The sequence below is a fragment of the Oncorhynchus clarkii genome, chromosome 6, assembly GCF_045791955.1.
Source record: "Oncorhynchus clarkii lewisi isolate Uvic-CL-2024 chromosome 6, UVic_Ocla_1.0, whole genome shotgun sequence".
Classification (NCBI taxonomy): Eukaryota; Metazoa; Chordata; class Actinopteri; order Salmoniformes; family Salmonidae; genus Oncorhynchus; species Oncorhynchus clarkii.
The window spans coordinates 63213090-63233474 of record NC_092152.1 but is presented as its reverse complement, the minus strand read 5'-3'; the positions used below and the strand labels follow the sequence as shown (position 1 = coordinate 63233474).

At 43.0% G+C, this 20385-nt stretch overlaps 1 protein-coding gene across 4 annotated transcripts in view; it reads left to right on the top strand.

The window, feature by feature from the left end:
* The first annotated feature begins 1598 nt into the window (after positions 1 to 1598).
* The window catches only part of LOC139411413 (SH2 domain-containing adapter protein F-like), a 120710-nt gene continuing 101923 nt past the window's right edge, over positions 1599 to 20385 (top strand). For all 4 annotated transcript variants that reach the window (XM_071157745.1, XM_071157748.1, XM_071157746.1 and 1 more), the window contains exon 1: positions 1599 to 2215. In XM_071157745.1, coding sequence (XP_071013846.1) covers positions 1781 to 2215 — 435 coding nt within the window. In that variant the 5' untranslated portion in view covers positions 1599 to 1780. The remainder of the gene's footprint in view (positions 2216 to 20385) is intronic.

The following is a 20385-nucleotide window of genomic DNA, read 5'->3' as shown; positions in this document are numbered from 1 at the left end:
CAATGCATTGCCAAGATGCTGGAGTGCTTGAATGATGGCAACATGAAACAGTTGGTGAGCCCAGCCTTTAGATGACTTCTAGCCCAGCGATGTACTGTAGGGCCACACAGCAATGTTTAACTGAAACCCCTTTTTTTTCTCAAGTCAATTAAGCAGAAGTATGAAAACGTCAAGCTACTCCGGGTCAGCTGTCTCCCAGAGCTGGCATCTACCAGGGCTTACACCTACATTAACTGGCCAACTGTCACTGTTGACACATTATTTACCCCATGTTTTTAGCTCTTTTAAAAAAAAAAAGTGTTTAAGTCTTTAGTTTTCAATGGTTTGTCTTGATTTTAAAAAGCAAGATTAATATGTGATATGTTGTCATGGTATTGGTAAAAAAAAATACTGCTAATGTGGGCTGTGATGTGTCTCCATCTAAAGGAAATAAGACTTGTCTGCGCTCTGATTGCAAAGTCAATTAGTTTACTACATGATCTCAATGTCCCTCTGATGGGGGAGCAGACCTTGGAGAGACTTAGTTTTCTTCTCTCTCTGCCTGTTTGTCGTGATGCAGTTCCATTCATTCCATTGTCCTCCAAGTAATGCTGAATCGCCCCTATACTTCGGTCTGCTCCGCAATTCATCCATCTTGGTTGGAACGTGAGTTAGCGGCAGTGATCTTTTGGCAATGCAGTTCCAGACAAGTACACACAGAATGCAATTTACAAAGTGTGATAGTGTCGGAGTTAAAGTTTTCATTAAATATGGGTTCTTATAGATTATATTCATTACAGATTTTCCCCTCTGTGGGAGCATAGCCCAATACTCTTCTCTAAACTTTTCTGTAAGGGAGGGATTTGTGGAGAGATGTGTGCCTGCACTAACCTCTCTCCTCACTGTTAATTTGCAATGCATTTGCAATGCTTCAATGACCATCTGGAGATGAAAGTGGTGTAGTTTGCATGAGCAGGGAATTTTACCCTTAAGTCCAACTACTGTAATTGAACAATCCTTGGTCTTGCATAAGAGACACTAAGAGGGACAAGGAACTCCCATGGTACTGAATGAAGGCAGCCTACCTGTACTTCACATGATTCTCATCCACATTATAAATCCAAGTAGGAATGCACAGGTATGCAGTTCTTAGTATGCTCGCTGTTTGCACCTTTGAACAATTATATGCTCCTACAGTAATCAGGTCTGCCTGTATGAAATTGATTTTTAAATTATATTTTTTCTCTTTTAAATGGGCAAAAGACCCATCCAATATCTACCACTAAATATCAGCTTTGCACGCATTTTAAACATTTGTAATACCACTTGTTAGTGGCTCAGGGACTTTTGACTAAGTTATCCACTACAACGGCATGTTATTGGGGAACAAATAAGGAAAATGTAATGACCTCAGGGATATTACAAGTAAAACCAAGCATTTAGTAGGCTAAATTAACAATCCGGTAGGTGGCAGTGATTGTTCTCCGGTATGAGGACAGGGAAACGTATCCCACGCTTGCAAAAGCGCTCTCCCATGTTGCGTAGCAGAGAGGACTCGCCACAGCCAAAGAGCGCTCTGCTGTGAGAGCGAAAGTGTCAGAGTTGCGGTAGCTCAGAAAGTGCATGTGGCTGCGTTCGTCAGTGGACACTGCGCTGACCAAGAGGAGTAGGAGCTGGATAAACATTTCAGAAGCCAGTCGAGGTGACCTATTGAAAAACAACGCACAAGAAAACAGGAGGTTATTGTCAGGAAAGGTGCAACGAAATATTTAAATAGACTTGTGAGCAATGCACTGGCAGCATGGCCAGATGGTTCAGGGAACACCTAGGATTCAAAACTACCAAAGCACCACCTCCGGCGCCCCCGAAACCAGACTACAGATATTGTCACGCCGCTGTGACCGGTACGCTTGGCTACCAACAACCAAGCTCCGGGGCCACCTCTCTCTATCCAAGCCCCGCACAGCCGGACATTCTTGCTGCTTACAAACTACAAAAGGAACTGGACTTCGAAGATCCGTACACGGGAGGAGGAAATATTTCGTTTGGAACTGGTCTGGGCTCTGGGGGGTCGCCGGACATAAAGTATGTGTCACCAAAGCACCGGCTTATAAAGGTAGAAACAATCGAGAAAAGCAACTCTGCTCCGGGCAGCGGTATCATAGCCCAAGCTGTTGCTGTTGGGAACGTTAAATCTCCCACGTCACCGCCTCCTGAAAATGAGAATAAAGAAAAGGTACGTTTTTTTTGCCCTTAGCCTCCAATATCCCACACCAGTAACAGTGTAGCCTATGCGGCGTCATAGCCTGCACAACTTTGAACAAGTCTAAATTGCTTCATAGATTTGTTTTTAATGTAAGATGTTACAATCTATCCACCTAGGTTCATCAAGAGATGGTTCAATTGTTATGTGATGTGGTCATTTTCACTATTCAAACGCATTGGTTACCATTGAAAGTGGTGGATCAGATCATGTTACTGTCGTGAGGACTTACTCAAACAGGGAAGGGATCATTGAAACCGGCAGGACTACACTGAAAAAAATGTGACATACAACAAAAGATTTGACAGAGTTCATATAAGGAAATAATTTAACAGATTCAGTTGTCCCTAATCTATGGATTTCAATTGACTGGGAATACAGATGGCTTTTAAAACAATGGGGGCATAGATCAGAAAACCAGTCAGTATCTGGTGTAACCATTTGCAGCATGACACATTTCATTCGAGTTGATCAGGCTGTTGATTGTTGTTCAACAACTCTTCAATGGCTGTGTGAAGTTTCAGGATATTGGTGGGAACTGGAACACGCTGTCATACATGTCAATCCAGAGCATCCCAAGCTTGCTCACTGAGTGACATGTCTGAGTGTGCATGCCATTTTCCCTTTCCAGGAGGTGTGTATAGATCTTTGACATGGGGTCGTGCATTATCATGCTGAAACATGAGAAAATGGTGGGTGGATGAATGTCACAACAATGGGCCTCAGGATCTTGTCATGGTATCTCGGTGCGTTCAAATTGCCATCAATAAAATGCAATTGTGTTCGTTGTCCGTCGCTTATGCCTGCCCATACCGTAACCCCATCGATCACCATAGGGCACTCTGTTCACAACATTGACATTAGCAAACCACACCCACATGACACCATACACGCAGTGTGTGATTGTGAGGCCGGTTGGACATATTGACAAATTCTCTAAAACTACGGATGCAGCTTATGGTCGCGAAATTAACATTCAATTCTCTGGCAACCACTCTGATGGACATTCCTGCAGTCAGAATGCCAATTACACGCTCCCTCAACTTGAGACATCTGTGGCGTTGTTACAAAACTGCATATTTTAGAATGCCCTTTTGTCCCCAGCACAAGTTGCACCTGTGTAATGATCATGCTGTTTAATCAGCTTCTTGACAAGCCACACCTGTCAGGTGGATGGATTATCTTGGCAAAGGAGAAATGCACACTAAGGGATGTAAAATACATTTGTTTACATTTTTGTGTGTATGGAACATTTCTAGTATCCTTTATTTTAGCTCATGAAACATGGGTCCAACACTGCGTTTTTGTATTTTTGTTCAGTGTAGTTATTTTCAGGTGTTTGTCAATGGCTGGGTCAGTCAGACAGACAACAGCTGCACAGTACATGAGGACTCTAGCTCAGAAATCTTTACTGACACATTGGATAAAGAAGTGTAGTAGCCTGCATGTCGGTAGGTGAAAGGAAGATACATGCTGTCTTCAAGCATGAAGTTTATTACAATATTTTAAACTCTAACCTTTCAGTGAAATGGATAGTTCTGTATGTTGGCAAAGAAGCCCTTAATCATCTTTTTCCCCACAGTCGGATGAACATGTGGATCCCATTTATTTTTTGAACCTTTATTTAACTATGCAAGTCAGTTAAGAACAAATTCTTATTTACACGGTCTCTGCTTCCATTATGAAAACATTCCAATGCCATAAAATGGGAGTACAAATTGGCCAAAACCATTTATTTTATTTACCCTAAGCAAAATAGCCTACTTCAAGTACACTGAACAAAAATATAAATTCAACATGCAACAATTTCTAAGATTTTACTGAGTTACAGTTCGTGTAAGGAAACCCGTCAATTGAAATAAATTAATTGGGCCCTAATCTATGGATTTTACTGGGAATACAGATATGCATCTGTTGGTCACCGATGCCTTAAAAAAAATTTGGGTTGTAGCTCAGAACCTGTCAGTATCTAGTGTGACTACCATTGTTACCTCATGCAGCGTAATTTATCTCCAACGCATGGAGATGATCAGGCTGTTGATTGTGGAATGTTGCCCTACTCTTCAATGGCGGTGCGAAGTTGCGGGAACTGGAACATGCTGTCCATCCATAGCATCCCAAATACACTGAATCGGTGCATGTCTGGTAGGTATGCAGGCCATGGAAGAACTGGGGCATTTTAAGCTTCCAGGAAGTGTGTACAGATCCTTGCGACATGGGGTCGTGCATTATCATGCTGAAACATGATGGCCGGGGTTGAATGGCACGACAATGGGGCTCAGGACCTCGTCACTGTATCTCTGTGCATTCAAATCAATAAAATACAATTGTGTTCGATGTCCGTAGCTTATGCCTGCCCATACCGTAACTCCACCGCCACCATGGTGCACTCTGTTCACAACTTTGAAGCAAACCGCTCTACCACACGATGTCATACGCTTTCTGCCATATGCCGGTACAGTTCCTTAAATTTAAGATATTACAATCTCTCCACCTAGGTTCAATTAAAGAGATGGTTCAATAGGTGTGTGATGTTGGCATTTTCACTATTCAAATGCATTGGTTACCATTGAAAGCGGTGGATCAGACCACGTTCCATCATGTAGGGACTTATTTAAACAGGAAATTGATTGTTGAAACGGGCAGAACTACACAGTGTATATTTCACTGTTCTCTCACACCTTTGAACTGGGCCTGTGTGAAGGTGCCCAAATGCACATTTTCAAATAATCCAGACCAGGTTCATTCAACTCTCTGCTCACCAAGCAAAACCTACACTTTTACAACTCTGTCATCTCTGTACCCTAGTCTACTCTGTCCCTGTCATCAACAGATAGTGTGTGGACTGGAGACCGATGAGAAGAATGCTTGTGCAGTCAGTGTACACCACGTGCCTTGAAGCCTACTGCTTTTTAGGAACACACACTTGAAGAAACCTGAGACATTCAATGTCAGTGAGGTTAAGGAAGAGCGTGATTCTGTTTATGAATGTACATGCCTCTCCCTCCAGCGCAGGCAGGGGAGGTAGACCCAGGAAAAGGATAAGTGTGTGTGAGAGTAAAAGTGCGTAAATATTTCTCAACATTGACAACACCCATACTGCATAACTCAGTCTGCTAGTCCCTGTTCTGAAGCACTAACTAATCACCTGTTGCCAGGTATTTGTTTACTCAAGCTTACTACATCAGACAATATCATAGTAGTTTAGTTAGAGCACAGCCAAAACCTTATGCAAGTATGCAAAGTAGTGCTGCACGTTTACAATTCTGTTATGAAATTCCTTAGTCCCTTAAACAGGTTACTTCCTCTTTTCACACCTGTTGTAAGGTGCAGTCTGTTTAGTGTTGAGGGTGCCTGCCTGCCATTCCATAGGAGTTTTTCTATTTCAGTTCAACTAGTGGTCATTAAAATATACCAGTAAGCAGTGTCGCGCACCAAAGGAACATGGCAATTGGCAAGCCATTTAAAAGCTTGAAAACCTCCATATAGTAATTGTACAGTAATTAGTGTATTCAGAAATTGTCTTTTAGTTTCTCGTATGCAGTTGACATCACATTCAACAATGTAAGGTTTTTGGAATTTTATGATAAACAATGTTCCAGAGCTGACCAAATTTTAAATAATTGGAAACTGAAGATTGTTTCCTCACAGCAACTGACTGCTATTGGCTAATTAAACGGATTACCGCTGTCTCCTGTTAATTGGGGCTTATTTTGATCTTGGTAGTCAATTAGGGATGGAATTCTCAAGCAGAGAAATACTCTTGCCGCTGTCCCCCCCGCCCCCACCTTTTTTTGTTGTTGCAGGCAGTGCACTGGGCACATGTTGGAGGAGCAGGCAGCCAGGCAGGTTATTCAGTAAAATGGTTTTAAAATGTTGCACTCCCGAACATGAACATAATAATATGCTGAAATTGTACATTCATGTGAGGGTTGGGTGAGTTAGAGGGATTCTGATTCAGAAGACTAGATTTTCATTTAGTTCTGTGGTCAAATGGGAGGGGGGGGGGGGGTGTAAGTAATAATGAGAGCAGACCATCCCCACAAGAGTTTGATCACTCGGCTAAACACAGGCCTTCAACCTTACACATGCTGGCTTTTCCGACAGACAGGCCAAGGTAATGTTGTCAGGTACTGTTCCAGAAGGATCTATTGTTTAGACCCCAACTGATATTGGTGTAGTGAGAGACCCCAAGTCTGATGGTTATGAACAGACATGTAGAATAGCCTATTCCTTTTCCAGTAGAACTACCTGTAGAAGCAAATAGGCTTATCAGGTATTACACTGTATGTATTCCACTTGTTGTGGATTTGTTTTTCATAGACGGTCATCATAATTTGTATCAGTTTTGGAGGTTGTCACGGTGAGGATTTTCTAATATAATACCACTAGCCTCTGCCCTTGTCAAAATGCAGCTGATAATATGACTGTTCTTCAATGTTTGGTAACGGCTTTACAAAACAAACCGTCACTGTTAGCAAACTTAGTAAGCACTGTACTTCAAGTAAATGTGTTTTTGTAAAATGTTCAGTCAATTGTTCAAAGTAGTCCTTTTGCATAGTTTTATGGTTTGTGTAACTTTGATATCATTGGTTTTTGTTTGACATACATGTCAACGTGAAAAATCGGAGTCTCAGCATCACCCTGTTACTGTGGAATTGTCCTTTACCAACAACCAGATATGTGAAATCCTAGCTGCACCCTTACTGTGAGAACATATGATTTTCAGCTGGTTTCTCAGTAAAACGGTATGTGTTCTCTGTTCCAATACAGAGGAGGGGTGGTGTAGACAGGCCTTGAGTGTCAGGCAGTTTCATCTGATGATTCTGAATTTCCAAACAGTCTTGTTCTGACATGAGATGTTATTTATAAAGATATTTCACAGTTTGTAACGTAGTGGCATATCAAGGCATGTATTATTCTTAGTTTAGGCCTACAGCTTATCAAAGAATGCTTGGATTCTGATCTTAATTCCATTTATTCCACTGAACATGATCTATTGTAGACCTCACAAGTTATGGACACTATACAGGAACTGAATCGGCTAGTCAATTGTACTGGCTGGAGTGAAGTGTTTGAATGCTGACTATAGGGAGAGAGAGAGAGCTAGGAAGAGAGGACCACACCACTGTCTTGTTACAGCCTGAACCCCATTGATATTTTAATTACTTGACTAGTGGATGCTAATTATATAACTGCTTACCTAATGCTTGTGCTGCCAATAGCAGAGTCTATGCCGTCTAGTGTTTTGTCTAATCTTAACCCTCCAAAGCTTTTTCATTCAGTTAAATTGGGGGAGGGAGGGGGGGGTGATAGCCTTAGTTCATCAATGATACAATGTACAGTATGGTGATTACATGAAACTTAGGCCTCCCCCATTATTGTCCATCCTGATGGACTCTATTATGGACTTTATTTTATAACGACGAGCACGTAGGAGCCAGCCACAGATAAGAGCACCAGCTTGATTGTTTAAAAAAAATATGTTTTCCTGTTTTATAACGACAAGACCTTCATGGTAGAGGGAGATGATCAATTATTATCCAGCTAATTTAAATGATCATCGCTCTTCCCCCTGGCATGGTCTCGCCTACTCGCCTCGGCACTAACTTCTCAAGGACACATGAAAGTGACGACATGCACAACTTGTGAAATGTGTAAACAACAGTGATAGTGCATAAGTCTCCCTTGTAAAATCATGTGGCTAAATATATTGCTGTGTGGCTTTATGAATTCATAAACTGTCCTAGACACCAGGGTTGCTCTGGCCTTGAGACCCTATGCAGCAGTGTTTGAGCCATGTTATAGTACCCACCATGGTCCACGGAAGCAGTTGAGTGAATGGGGCCTCTGAGTCCATAAGCCAGTTTCCGTACACTGTGTAGAATCACGCAGTATAGGATCATGAACACAATACAGTCCCACAGCCAGCGGAGACATTAGATTTGACAGATTTATTTCATGGTTGTTTCCCTCTTTTCCTTCCATGTACCTTTTTATTATATATATTTTTTTGTTGAATTTTACCCCTTTTTCTCCCCAATTTCATAGTATCCAATTGTTGTAGTAGCTACTATCTTGTCTCATCGCTACAACTCCCATACGGGCTCGGGAGAGACGAAGGTTGAAAGTCATGCGTCCTCCGATACACAACCAACCAAGCCGCTGCTTCTTTAACACAGCGCACATCCAACCCGGAAGCCAGCCGCACCAATGCGCCGGAGGAAACACCGTGCACCTGGCCACCTTGGCTAGCGTACACTGCGCCCAGCCCGCCACAGGAGTCGCTGGTGCGCGAGACAAGGACACCCCTACCGACCAAGCCCTCCCTAACCCGGGCGACGCTAGGCCAATTGTGCGTCGCCCCACGGACCTCCCGGTCGCGGCCGGTTACGACAGAGCCTGGGCGCGAACCCAGGACTCTGATGGCACAGCTGGCGCTGCAGTACAGCGCCCTTAACCACTGCGCCACCCGGGAGGCCTCCATGTACCTTTTTAACAGCCTTTGACTCAGCGGTTCATGAAGTCAAGTGATGCATTAGCAGCCGGGGAGACCATGGCTTATTTGTTTTGTCATTAACATGTTTTGTTCCTGTCCTTGAGACCGATTCCTGTCTCAATTGCCATTCTCGGTTGTGCATCTCAAAATCCCATTTTCACTCATTCTTTTGTTTCTATGCTTTGTCTTTCCCTGCATACGCATGGTGTTTCTCTACTCTACATGTATATTTGAGCGTGTTGGAATGATGACTGCTACAAGTGGGCATCAGCTGCCTGAGCCTCCCCAACACCCCCAGCCCAGATCACATCTCAGCTGCCTGAGCCTCCCCAACACCCCCAGCCCAGATCACATCTCAGCTGCCTGAGCCTCCCCAACACCCCCAGCCCAGATCACATCTCAGCTGCCTGAGCCTCCCCAACACCCCCAGCCCAGATCACATCTCAGCTGCCTGAGCCTCCCCAACACCCCCAGCCCAGATCACATCTCAGCTGCCTGAGCCTCCCCAATACTCCCCAGCCCAGATCACATCTCAGCTGCCTGAGCCACCCCAACACTCCCCAGCCCAGATCACATCTCAGCTGCCTGAGCCTCTCCAGCCCAGATCACTTCTCAGATAATGGAATCAGAGCAGGCGCTGTGAGCCAATCAGGTGTTGTTTAGCCAAGTCATTGAAGGGACTTTACCGTGCATCCATTTTTCTTTGGCTTTCTGTTCCAATCTGATTTTGTGTGTGTGTGTGTGTGTGTGTTCTTACAGTGATTTTTCCCTCCAGCAGCAGTCTCTTGGTGTGGATAAATCAAGGCTGTTTGACTGGCCTATAGATTAGCAGTGCTTGGGGTTCTGAACTTTCCTCATCTTCATTCCCTCACTATCTCAGTCTTGCTTTAAAGCCTTGACTCTGGCAATCCTCTCTTCAGGGGGATGTGCCTAGCTCTTTGTTGTTCTGTTTTCTACTCTGCTCCTCTCTGTCCTTGTAGTGATAGGAGAAATGTCAGAAGTAAACACTACCGGGGCATCTGACCTCCTGGTGGATGGGCACCAGAATCCATCATGTGACACGTGGGTGTCTCTAGACGTATGAGCAGTCTCATACCTGTCTTACTATCAGATGGAAGCTGACAGGTTCTGATAGCTGGCTTTAGCTGAATGTCAGAGCATTACAGGAAGTGCAGTTCTCCTCCCACTCCCACCTCCACACAAACACACGCCTGTTTACTTACACTGTATCACCAAGGAAGACGTCTGAAAGGAATTGCTTTGTAAGTGTCACCTGAAAGGGTTTGTAATTGCTGCTTAATTGTCTGCTATGTGAAAGTCATTTCCAGATGTAACACCCATGGTAGGTTAAATGTTCTCTTTCATTCTTATTTCTGGTACACATGGAATATGGTCCAGGCAAACAGAGTAGAGGCACAGAGTACAGTGGGCCTATAGAGTAGGAGTTAAAACATGCTGACCCTTTACTATTTTAATGCTTACCAGAGTAACTACACTATACAGTAAATAACTATACAGTTAAAAAATTGAGTTCATGATGACCAGAAAGTAGTGATGCACCGATATGACATTTTTGGCCGATACCGATATCTGATATTTTCCTTGCCAAAAAAACACGATACCGATATTTAACATTTTAAAGGCCTTTCTAAGCATTTTAGTACAGTTAGAGGCTGGGGTAGGCCGTCATTGTAAACTGACTTGCCTTAACTTACTTGCCTTGTTAAATAAAGGTTACTCACACACACAGACCAAAAATGTATTTTGTTGGCATTTTAAGTATGTCCCCATTACCAGTAAAACATAATCAAAACCTATTTCTTCACTTTATTTGCTGTGCTGTTTTGTTGTTCAGTCGTTTCATTCTCAACCTCGATTTCTATGGGACGCAGTTTGGGTCTTTGCGTGTCAAAAAAATATACTATTTGATGTGTCAAATAAGCTTGTTGACCAATCAGAACCTGAATATTACCGCAAATTCAACTATTGTTATATTACTATTGCTTATAACGTTAGTTTTGGGCAACAGGGTTAAGTAGCTGGCTAGCTTTTTATTTTCAAGAACTGAAGTTCAATTTCAATAGGGGAACCACAAGTGGCAACCTAGCTAGCAACCTAGCTCACAAGGATTCCTAAATCATTGCTAAGAATAATGAAAATGACTGCAGTTTTTACTGGTCATTGTTTTCAGGTTGGTTGTATTTGGAGCTAGCTAGGTACCAAGCAAAAGCTAGCTACTTCAGAAGTTGCAGTCGAACAATTATGCTTTATTACCAACGCGGTATCGTAAACACTGTTCGTGTTTGCTTGTTTGCAGACTTTTTGTACGGCTTTGACAGTGTATCTTTTTTGACATGCAAAGACCCAAACAACAATAGTATGTATGTACAGTTGAAGTTTATATACACCGTAGCCAATTACATTTAAACTCAGTTTTTCACAATTCCTGACATTTAATCCTAGTAAAAAAATCCTTTCTTAGGTCAGTTAGGGTCACCACTTTATTTGAAGAATGTGAAATGAAAGAATAATTGTAGAGAATTATTTATTTCAGCTTATTTCTTTCACCACATTCCCAGTAGTCAGAAGTTTACATACACTCAATTAGTATTTGGTAGCATTGCCTTTATGTTTAACTTGGGTCAAATGCTTCGGGTAACCTTCCACAAACTTCCCACAATGAGTTGGGTGAATGTTGGCCCATTCCTCCTGACAGAGCTGGTGTAACAGAGACAGGTTTGTAGGCCTCCTTGCTCGCACACACTTTTTCAGTTCTGCCCACACATTTTCTATAGGAGTGAGGTCAGGGCTTTGTGATGGCCACTCCAATACCTTGACTTTGTTGTCCTTAAGCCATTTTGCCACAACTTTGGAAGTATGCTTGGGGTCACTCCCGTGCTTCACGGTTGGGATAGTGTTCTTCGGCTTGCAAGCCACCCCCTTTTTCCTCCAAACATATCAATGGTCATTATTGCCAAACAGTTCTATTTGTTTCATCAGACCAGAGGACATTTCTCCAAAAAGTACAATATTTTCTCCATGTGCAGTTGCAAACCGTAGTCTGGCTTTTTTATGGCAGTTTTTGAGCAGAGGCTTCTTCCTTGCTGAGCGTCCTTTCAGGTTATGTCAATATTGGAATAGTTTTACTGTGGAAAAATATACTTTTGTACCCGTTTTCTCCAGCATCTTCACAAGGTCCTTTGCTGTTGTTCTGGGATTGATTTGCACTTTTCGCACCAACGTACGTTCATCTCGAGGAGACAGAACGCATCTCCTTCCTGAGCGCTATGACGGCTGTGTGGTCCCAGGGTGTTTATACTTGCGTACTATTGTTTGTACAGATGAACGTGGTACCTTCAGGTGTTTGGACATTGCTCCCAAGGATGAACCAGACTTGTGGAGGTCTACAATTTTTTTTCTGAGGTCTTGGCTGATTTCTTTTGATTTTCTCATGATGTCAAACAAAGAGGCTCTGAGATTGAAGGTAGGCCTTGAAATACGTCCACAGGTACACCTCCAATTGACTTAGATGATATCAATTAGCCTATCAGAAGCTTCTAAAGCCATGACATTATTTTCTGGAGTTTTCCAAGCTGTTTAAAGGCACAGTCAACTTAGTGTATGTAAACTTCTGACCCGCTGAAATTGTGATACAGTGAAATAATGTCTGTAAACAATTGTTGGAAAAATGTATTGTGTCATGCACAAAGTAGATGTCCTAACTGACTTGCCAAAACTATAGTTTGTTAACAAGAAATGTGTGGAGTGGTTGAAAAACGAGTTTTAATGAGTCCAACTTAAGTGCATGTAAATTTCCGACTTCAACTGTATGTATGTCGTGACGCTAATAGTAGTGACGCTATTACTGTGTAACTCTGTGTCACGAGAATTTTTATCCCAATGGTTGAACTCGACTATCACTATAGCTTTGACCAATTCCCAGACGTTTGTAAGACCCTGGTTAATAGAAGAATTTGACAAAGTCTCAGAATTCTGTAAAATGTTAGTTCTTTATTTAGAGAGTACTCTGAAGTCAAAGAGCCTTGGAAGGGCCCTCTTTCCTGTTTCAGTCGACAGTTCAGTTGGCCTTGAATGTCTCAACTCTGCCCAGCTCATATTGCGAAATAGTAACACAATGGTCTAGTCACACACATTATGGAATTATTACTCAAACACTTTTCATACAATTATATAATTTCAGGGTGGAATGCTTTAGTCATTACTTTAAACATATAAATTCCTTTATCACTCCTGTAGGGCAACATCTGAAAAATAGCTTACGTGGTAGTGTGTACCGGTGCTCAGAGAACGGTTGATTGTCAAGTGTAATGAATTCCGTTATCTTGGCTTTAATGGATTTCGCAATGGAGTTGTCTCGCTGAAAGGTTCCTACTCTTTCAAATGACTGCTCGACTTGATGACTGCTCGATCCACACAGCAGACATTGTGGGCAAGTTTAGGATTTTTTTTTTTACATGCCGTCATGACGTGCATTTTACATGCCGTCATGACGTGCATATAGATATACACGTCAGCTTTGACCTTGCTTTTGCACCTCAGCGTTAAACTAGACATCGGCCGATATCGATGTTGGCAGTTTTAGCTGATATCGTCCAATTCCGTTATGGTCACCGATATATCGTGCATCCCTACCATAGAGCCTAGATAGCGATACTATGTAGAATTTAAAGTTAGTTAGGTCCAATGGCAGGGGACAACATTTTGATTTTATTTAAAGATTATCAAAACATTTGTTATTTTCAATGGGTGTGTTTCACAAGGAAATGAACACTTTCCACATTATGATAATATTTAATTTTTAAGTTGTTGGTTGCTATGGATACACTTCCCCATAATTACAGCTGAGCCTGGTCTAAGATGATTGCTTTGGCGCAGCATCTCCTTGTAGTCCAGTTTGAGGACTTGGGTAGTTATCAATCATATTATTGTTCTCTGAAGTGTCCAAGAGGGCCATCCATTTGTTGAACTCTTCAAGGTATCCCAGCTGCCCTGGCAACTGGCACTATTGTTTTCCAGCAACAGATTGTCAAGCATTTCCAGGTGGACTGGGCAGCCATGTGTTTTTTTTTTCTTTCTCCAAACAATACCTTTCTGTGGTGTTTTATGGGTTTATCATATTCTGTCCTTAACAGTTGCACAGGGAATCAGTTAGTTAGTTAGTTAGTTCTAAATTCCTATGGCCCAGGCAGGAATCCTGGAAGAGCTCTTTAGGAGGAAGGAACCTCTGCTGGTGCTGGGCCAACAAAGCTGACTTTATTTACACCCCGCCTCAACCCACCAGGATGATGTCATTCTGCATGGGGAAGATGACTACACTTCGACATGGAGGAATCACATGAGACAAAACTCAGATGTGGAATTTTGATCTGGTCAGGAAAGAGATTATGCATTGATATTGAAGTGGACTGTTTATAGAGGTTTATACAACTTTGTAATGACATTGGGTGTTTTTGAAAGCTGAATGATGCATAGCATACCTAATACTGAAAATACTGAGTAGCATATGGTGTATGACTAGAGGTTTGCAATGGGTTAAGAGGAGTCTTCACCTTCTTTTTAGCGGTTAGAGCGTTGGGCCAGTAACCAAGCAGTCGCTGGTTCGAATACCCAAACTGACCAGATGAAAAATCTGTTCCCTTGAGCAAGGAACTTAACCCTAATTTTATCCAGGGGCTCCGTTCTACTATGGCTAATCCTGTAAAACAACACATTTCACTGCACCTATTTGTTGTCAGTCACAAAACATTTTGTTGCAATTTTTATTTGGAGGGCGGACGACGAATTGTTAACCAATTTAACACGATGACAAAGTTTTTAATGAATTAACCCCCATGTACAATTCTAGTCCTGAGATGTGGAAACAGTTGCATTAAAACATTCCCTTCTCTTTGTTTTTCCTAAAGAGGGTTACTGTAGCTGTTCCACTGTGTATTTCTCTAGGCTTTTAGCTGTACAACCTGTATGGCTCATGTGAACCCAACAGGTCACATAATACCAGCCCTGTATGCAGGCAGTTATTGGCCACTGTAGTCAGGACAGTTGTCTGTGGCCACATGGCACTGTTTTGTTTAATAACACAGTGTAGTAGAACCTGTAAGGGAAGCCCTGGTTGGCGAGCACATCATCAGACACGGATTAAAAGGAAACAAATTGAGCCCTGAGGTTTCATGCCATCCAGGGCATGTACAGAAAGCCTGCGTGAAGCACTGGTATTTTTAACCGCCCCACTGATAGCTAACAGTAGGACGGCCCTTAACCTCAACTCTGAGTACACCAAACACTGCTGCTCTCCCCACGTAGTTGGCCATATCTGACCTATGCTGGGTTTTCTGTGTGTAGAACATAGGAATTATCCCATGGTATTTTAGATATAGTGTAGAGGGGAGTTAAGCTGCGCTGTTTCTGTATTTACTATCCGGGAGGTAGAGTGGAGCTCTTTAAGGTCTGTGCCCTTCCTTCACAGTGGAGCTGACCTATGACCTGTGCTCACTGACAGGTGCTGAGGCTGGAGTGTGTGTGTGTGTCTGCCAGTGGGGTCGTGGTCTCCATAGACACGGGCACCACTGGGGAACTGGCCGTACCTCTCATTATAGACTGGATGGGCACTGATGTCTCTCTAGGCTTCGTAGGACACAGATCTTGAGTAGGGTTGAGTAGGGTTCGAGAGTGTAGGGTTCGAGAGTGTGCCCTGCTGTTTTCCCTTTCGTAATACCCTATAGTTACTACTGTATGACATGTAACACTGTTTTATTACTCTGTCTCTAGGTGTAGGCCTAATATAGTTCAGCCACCATATAAATTGCTTGGTGCAGTGATTGGACCAAAGGTAAAGCAACCAGGCCACTGACTGTCTGCTTTTGTTTGGTGGAAAATAAGAAACAAGAGGGTTGCTCCAGGATTAAGGAAGTGCTCCCTTCCTGACGGGAAGTGTTTACAACTTGGTGACGTTCCCTTTTGACTGGGGCTGGGCAAGTCTACGCTAGCTCGCCACTCTCAAACAGTCTGGGAATGTTGACTCTGCTCTCACATCTGTGCTAAAATATAACCAGGCAGGTTAATATTTCCTCATGTTGCAGCTTGAGCAAACTGGCAAGGGCTTTGTGATTGTGACATTGTACTGTGTCAATACAAAGCTGTGGTGTCATGTTCTGTTAGTGACCTCCTAATCAGGTCAAGACTCCTTCCCTCTCTCCCTCTCCTACTATGGGAGGTGGAAAGCCCCGTAGCGATGGCAGGGTGACATAAGACTCCACCCTGCTTGCCTGCAAGTTCTATTGTCAGTCTCGGAGCTGTTGGGTTTGACGTGCTGCGTTCTGTGTACACGCTCACCACACAAAGGCTATCTGAGGCCATGTCGCTTCCGACCCCAATCAAGTCATCCTCGTCAAATCAAACTTCCCTGCTTTGTTTATGTACAGCTGGCTCCTGGGCCTGCCTCATTTTGTTTTCCTTACTGTCTATAAATCACACACCCAAATCAAAAGGTCATACTCACTGGATTCACATTGTTGTTTTTATATCAAGCCCTACTTTTCGTAGTTGTCATTTTTGTCTCCTTTCTCTAGCATAGCAAACCACACACTGATCACTGCATCTGTACACAGCCCATCTGTAAATAGCCCACCCAACTACCTTATCCCCATATTGTTATTTTTTTTAATTGTTTGCACCCCAGTATCTCTACTTGCACATCATCTGCACATCTATCAAGTGTTAATGCTAAATTGTAATTATTTTGCCACTATGGCCTATTTATTGCCTTACTACCTCCCCAATCTTACTTTATTTGCACACACTGTATATAGATTTTTCTATTGTGTTATTGACTGTACGTTTGTTTATCCCATGTGTAACTCTGTTGTTTTTTGTCACACTGCTTTGCTTTATCTTGGCCAGGACTCAGTTGTAAATGAGAACTTGTTCTCAACTGGCCTACATGTTTAATTAAAAAAAAACTTGATCTAAGGCTGTTTCTCCCAAACACAACTTCTGCAGTTGTGTGCCTCAGCCTTTTATGCATCTAGTGGACCAACAACAAGCCCATTCCTCCTCACAACTTAACCACTACTCCCTCTTCCTTACATTCAAAGAGTCATACATCTATTTCAGAGGGAAAGAGAGCAGAGAAAGGAAATTGGATTTTGTCAAGCGTATCCTCAAGTGCTAATCTTGAATATCTGTTGAATATGAAGAGTGCCTGAATGTGGACCAGCCACCCTCCAGCCGAGGTCCTCCGTGTGCTATAAGGGCTCTCTGGGGAGAAGGTGGGACTTGGTCCCACTTGAGTGCACAGGGAACTGCAAGAGTCGAAAAGAGACATTCTTTCAAAGAAAGGGATGATCGGCTAAAAAAGGGAATGAAATAGGGGATCATACGGAAAAGGTAGAGTACAGAAGGTATTCCTGTGAGACTAGGAGGATGGTGACGCATTGTGCTTGGGTTACTGGCCTGACGTTAGGTGATATTACATTAGAAGCAGAGAAGCACCTGTTCAGGCCCAGTAAGCTCAAATGAAATAAATGGTTTATAAAACGAAAGAAAAGGCTCCGCCTCAGTGAGAAGCCTGCTGCTCTACTGTCCAAAGTGCTGCGTGCCTCTTGGCTCGGCGTTACGCAATATGTTTTGTGTCACTCGGGTTTCTAGAACCTTGGAATGAGAATAGAAAGTGCTTTTAAAAAATAAATAAAATGAATACAGAGCAAGTTTGTGCAGCAGCTCCCTCGTAACATTGTTGAGGATCCATATGGCGTTGTCAGAGAAACGACCTGCGACCTTGAGTCTCACTTCAGAGATAAAGAGAAAATACATAAAGCTGATACTGTGGCAGACTGGCAGTGTAACATTCTTTTGTCACTAACTTTCAACGGCAGTGGTAAAACATCCTCACAAATGTAGAATGCATTGTTCTCAATCCTGTTTTTTCTCAAGGGATCATCAGCACAACATGCCGTGAAAGTACAGACCTTCAGTAGAAGCTAGGTCTGTGATTATCACGAGCGTGTCATCCCTCCGTAGGTGATCAGTAGGATTTAGTGCTCCCTTAAACCTTGTGTTGGTGTGACTGTAGTGTGGGTGTGGGAAAACATGACTGCTGTGAGGCCTGAATAGCTCTGCCTGCTGCATAACCTATATCCCACTCACAAGTGTAGGAGGGGCACACTGCACACAGCTGTGTGATGTAACTCTTTTTAGCTCAAGGTGAAGTGTCAAGTGCCTCTTTTCTCCCATTTATAATGCAGCTCTGATGTTTTTCTCGCTGTAACACTGACCCGTGTTACAGGGTATCCGTGTCACTGTCGTTGCGTTTTGGAAGTGTTCCCATGCAAAGGATATGACCAATGACGCACTAAACCACTTCTCCATGTGCCAAATGAGTGGGCTTTTCCCGACTGGCGTGTCAAAAGCCACCCCACATGTGCAGCAGCCCAGAGATCTAAAGAAGCCTATTTTATGTGGTCGGGATTCTTTAAGGAGACCAAACAAATAGGTTAACATGGAAAAGTGTGAGCTGTGCTTTGAACAACACAGATGTCTGACTGGGGGAAAGACTGAGAGAGATGGCTGAACACATTGGATGCTAGAAATTATCCCCTTGCCACAGGGAGCATGCTGGTTGAAGTAGCATGTGTTGCACTCTTTCCTAAATCCTCACTCCCTTCAAAGCAAGTCATCTATGACTGGGGAAATGCATGTTTGGGCGATGTAGGGTAGAATGGCGGTCTTAATATGTTTTCTTTTGTACCCAGTGTCACCACATGTACTAATTATCTATAATCTGAACAGCTGAGTAGATTCTTGAACGCTGATTGTGCTTTTATCTCTAAATTGTTTCTCTACAGGTCTTCCCTAGCCATTAATATTTGTCTCTTTATTTCCTGTCTGTCCTAATCAAGCAACATGCTTTATCCACGGAACATTGACTTTGAGAGGGCTTTAATAAGGCTAAAAGCAAAGCTGACAAATTCATCCAGCTGCAAGAAGACAAACATGATTTCGCTTTACTTATGAGAAGTGCTCTCCTCCATTTAGCGTTGCTCTAGCTTCTATTGCTTGTGACTGATTGAAAACAATGGGCGCTCATGGAAAACATAATTTGATTAGCTAGCAGCTATCTTCCCTGGCTCTTAAGTAGGCATTCAGGGCTGGCGTTGCCACGTCCTTGTTGAGGCCCATAGAGCCACAGGCTGATTCCCAGGCCAACAACCCCTGTCTGTTAGGAGATGTCGTAATAAAGTTTCATTAATGTCAGAGCTGTATTGTGGTAAAGCTCCATCTATACAGTCTTTTCAGAGGAACATAGCCCCCAGATGGAATCATGCTTCACAATCGGGTTCCATTTGAGTCCTAACCAGATTTCTTCTCTCATCTGTGAATCATACAAGTATCGTATTGATAGTGGCTGCATTGTGTCAACAACGGAGGTTGCAATTGGTTCTGCTTTAGTAAATTGCCTTGTGGCAATGTTTGATGGCAAGCTGTTAGCTTCAGATGACTGGAACTGAGCTGAGTGCATGTGCCCTGTATTTCGAGTTGAAGGTAAGTTGGAGCAGTCAGAATTCAGCAACAGGCAGTGTGATGTTATCTGTTGTTCAATTTTCCTTTTTTAAATTAATATTTGTCTAAACAGGAGCGTAAACATATGCTGGGCAGTCTATTCCTCTCCCCTCCTTATCCCCCTCTCTAAGATGGTTTTCATTAGATCTGATATCATTTAAAAAAAACGTAAGAACAAAAGAGCCATGGCAGCAAAAAAGAGCCCTTTGAAACGCCCTAATTCAATCGAGCAGCTAAGCCCTGAGTTGTATTAGGTTATCAGTGGCTCAAATCCCCTGTGACGTGGAGACATAAATCACAAATGCCATTCCCTTTTTTCTCCCTTTCCCTCCATTCCTCCTGCCCCCCCCCCCCCCCCCCCCATTGACTCTTGTGGTGGCCTGGTAGGGGGAGAGGTGGGGTAGGCTTCAGCCCCCAATAGCTCTGACATCCCTCATCCTTTCTGGACCAGCTGTGACATTTGTCACATTTCTGTGTAACGTCTCCACATTACATTACTGTCACCAGTCGTTCAGGTGGCTACTCAGATGGCTGGCAGGGGGGCTGGCTGTCGTATTAGACATGCACGCGTGCACACACATGACTATCTGGTGCATCCAGCAGCAGTTTACTTGTATTATTATTTGTTTTTTAGTGTTTATAGTTTGAGGAGTTGGATTTTGCTTATGGGATGTCAATGACGGAATGGCATATTTAACTAAATAGTTTGGACGTGGGGGAAAGCTATAAATTGGTGCAGCATACTGCCAAAACCCTATCATCCTATACGATGACCACAAACTAAGACTTTAATGTTCTCCCTTTTATGGCCCCAGATGCTCTATATGATAATTGCCTGTTAGATCCACTTGGTCTGCATGTGATGGTGTGGGAGAAGGAGGATTGTGTATTTTCCTAGTTCTAATGGAGGACTGCAGCCCAATTGAATTGTAATCTCAGAAGCACTCTCTGTGCTAACTGTGTGGAATGCCAAGTGGCAGGTGCCTGTTACACTCTCTCTTCTTAGCTAATGCTCTCACTAGGCTCACACTGATTCGAAATAGACTTCATTCCTTGAGAGCTGCAATGT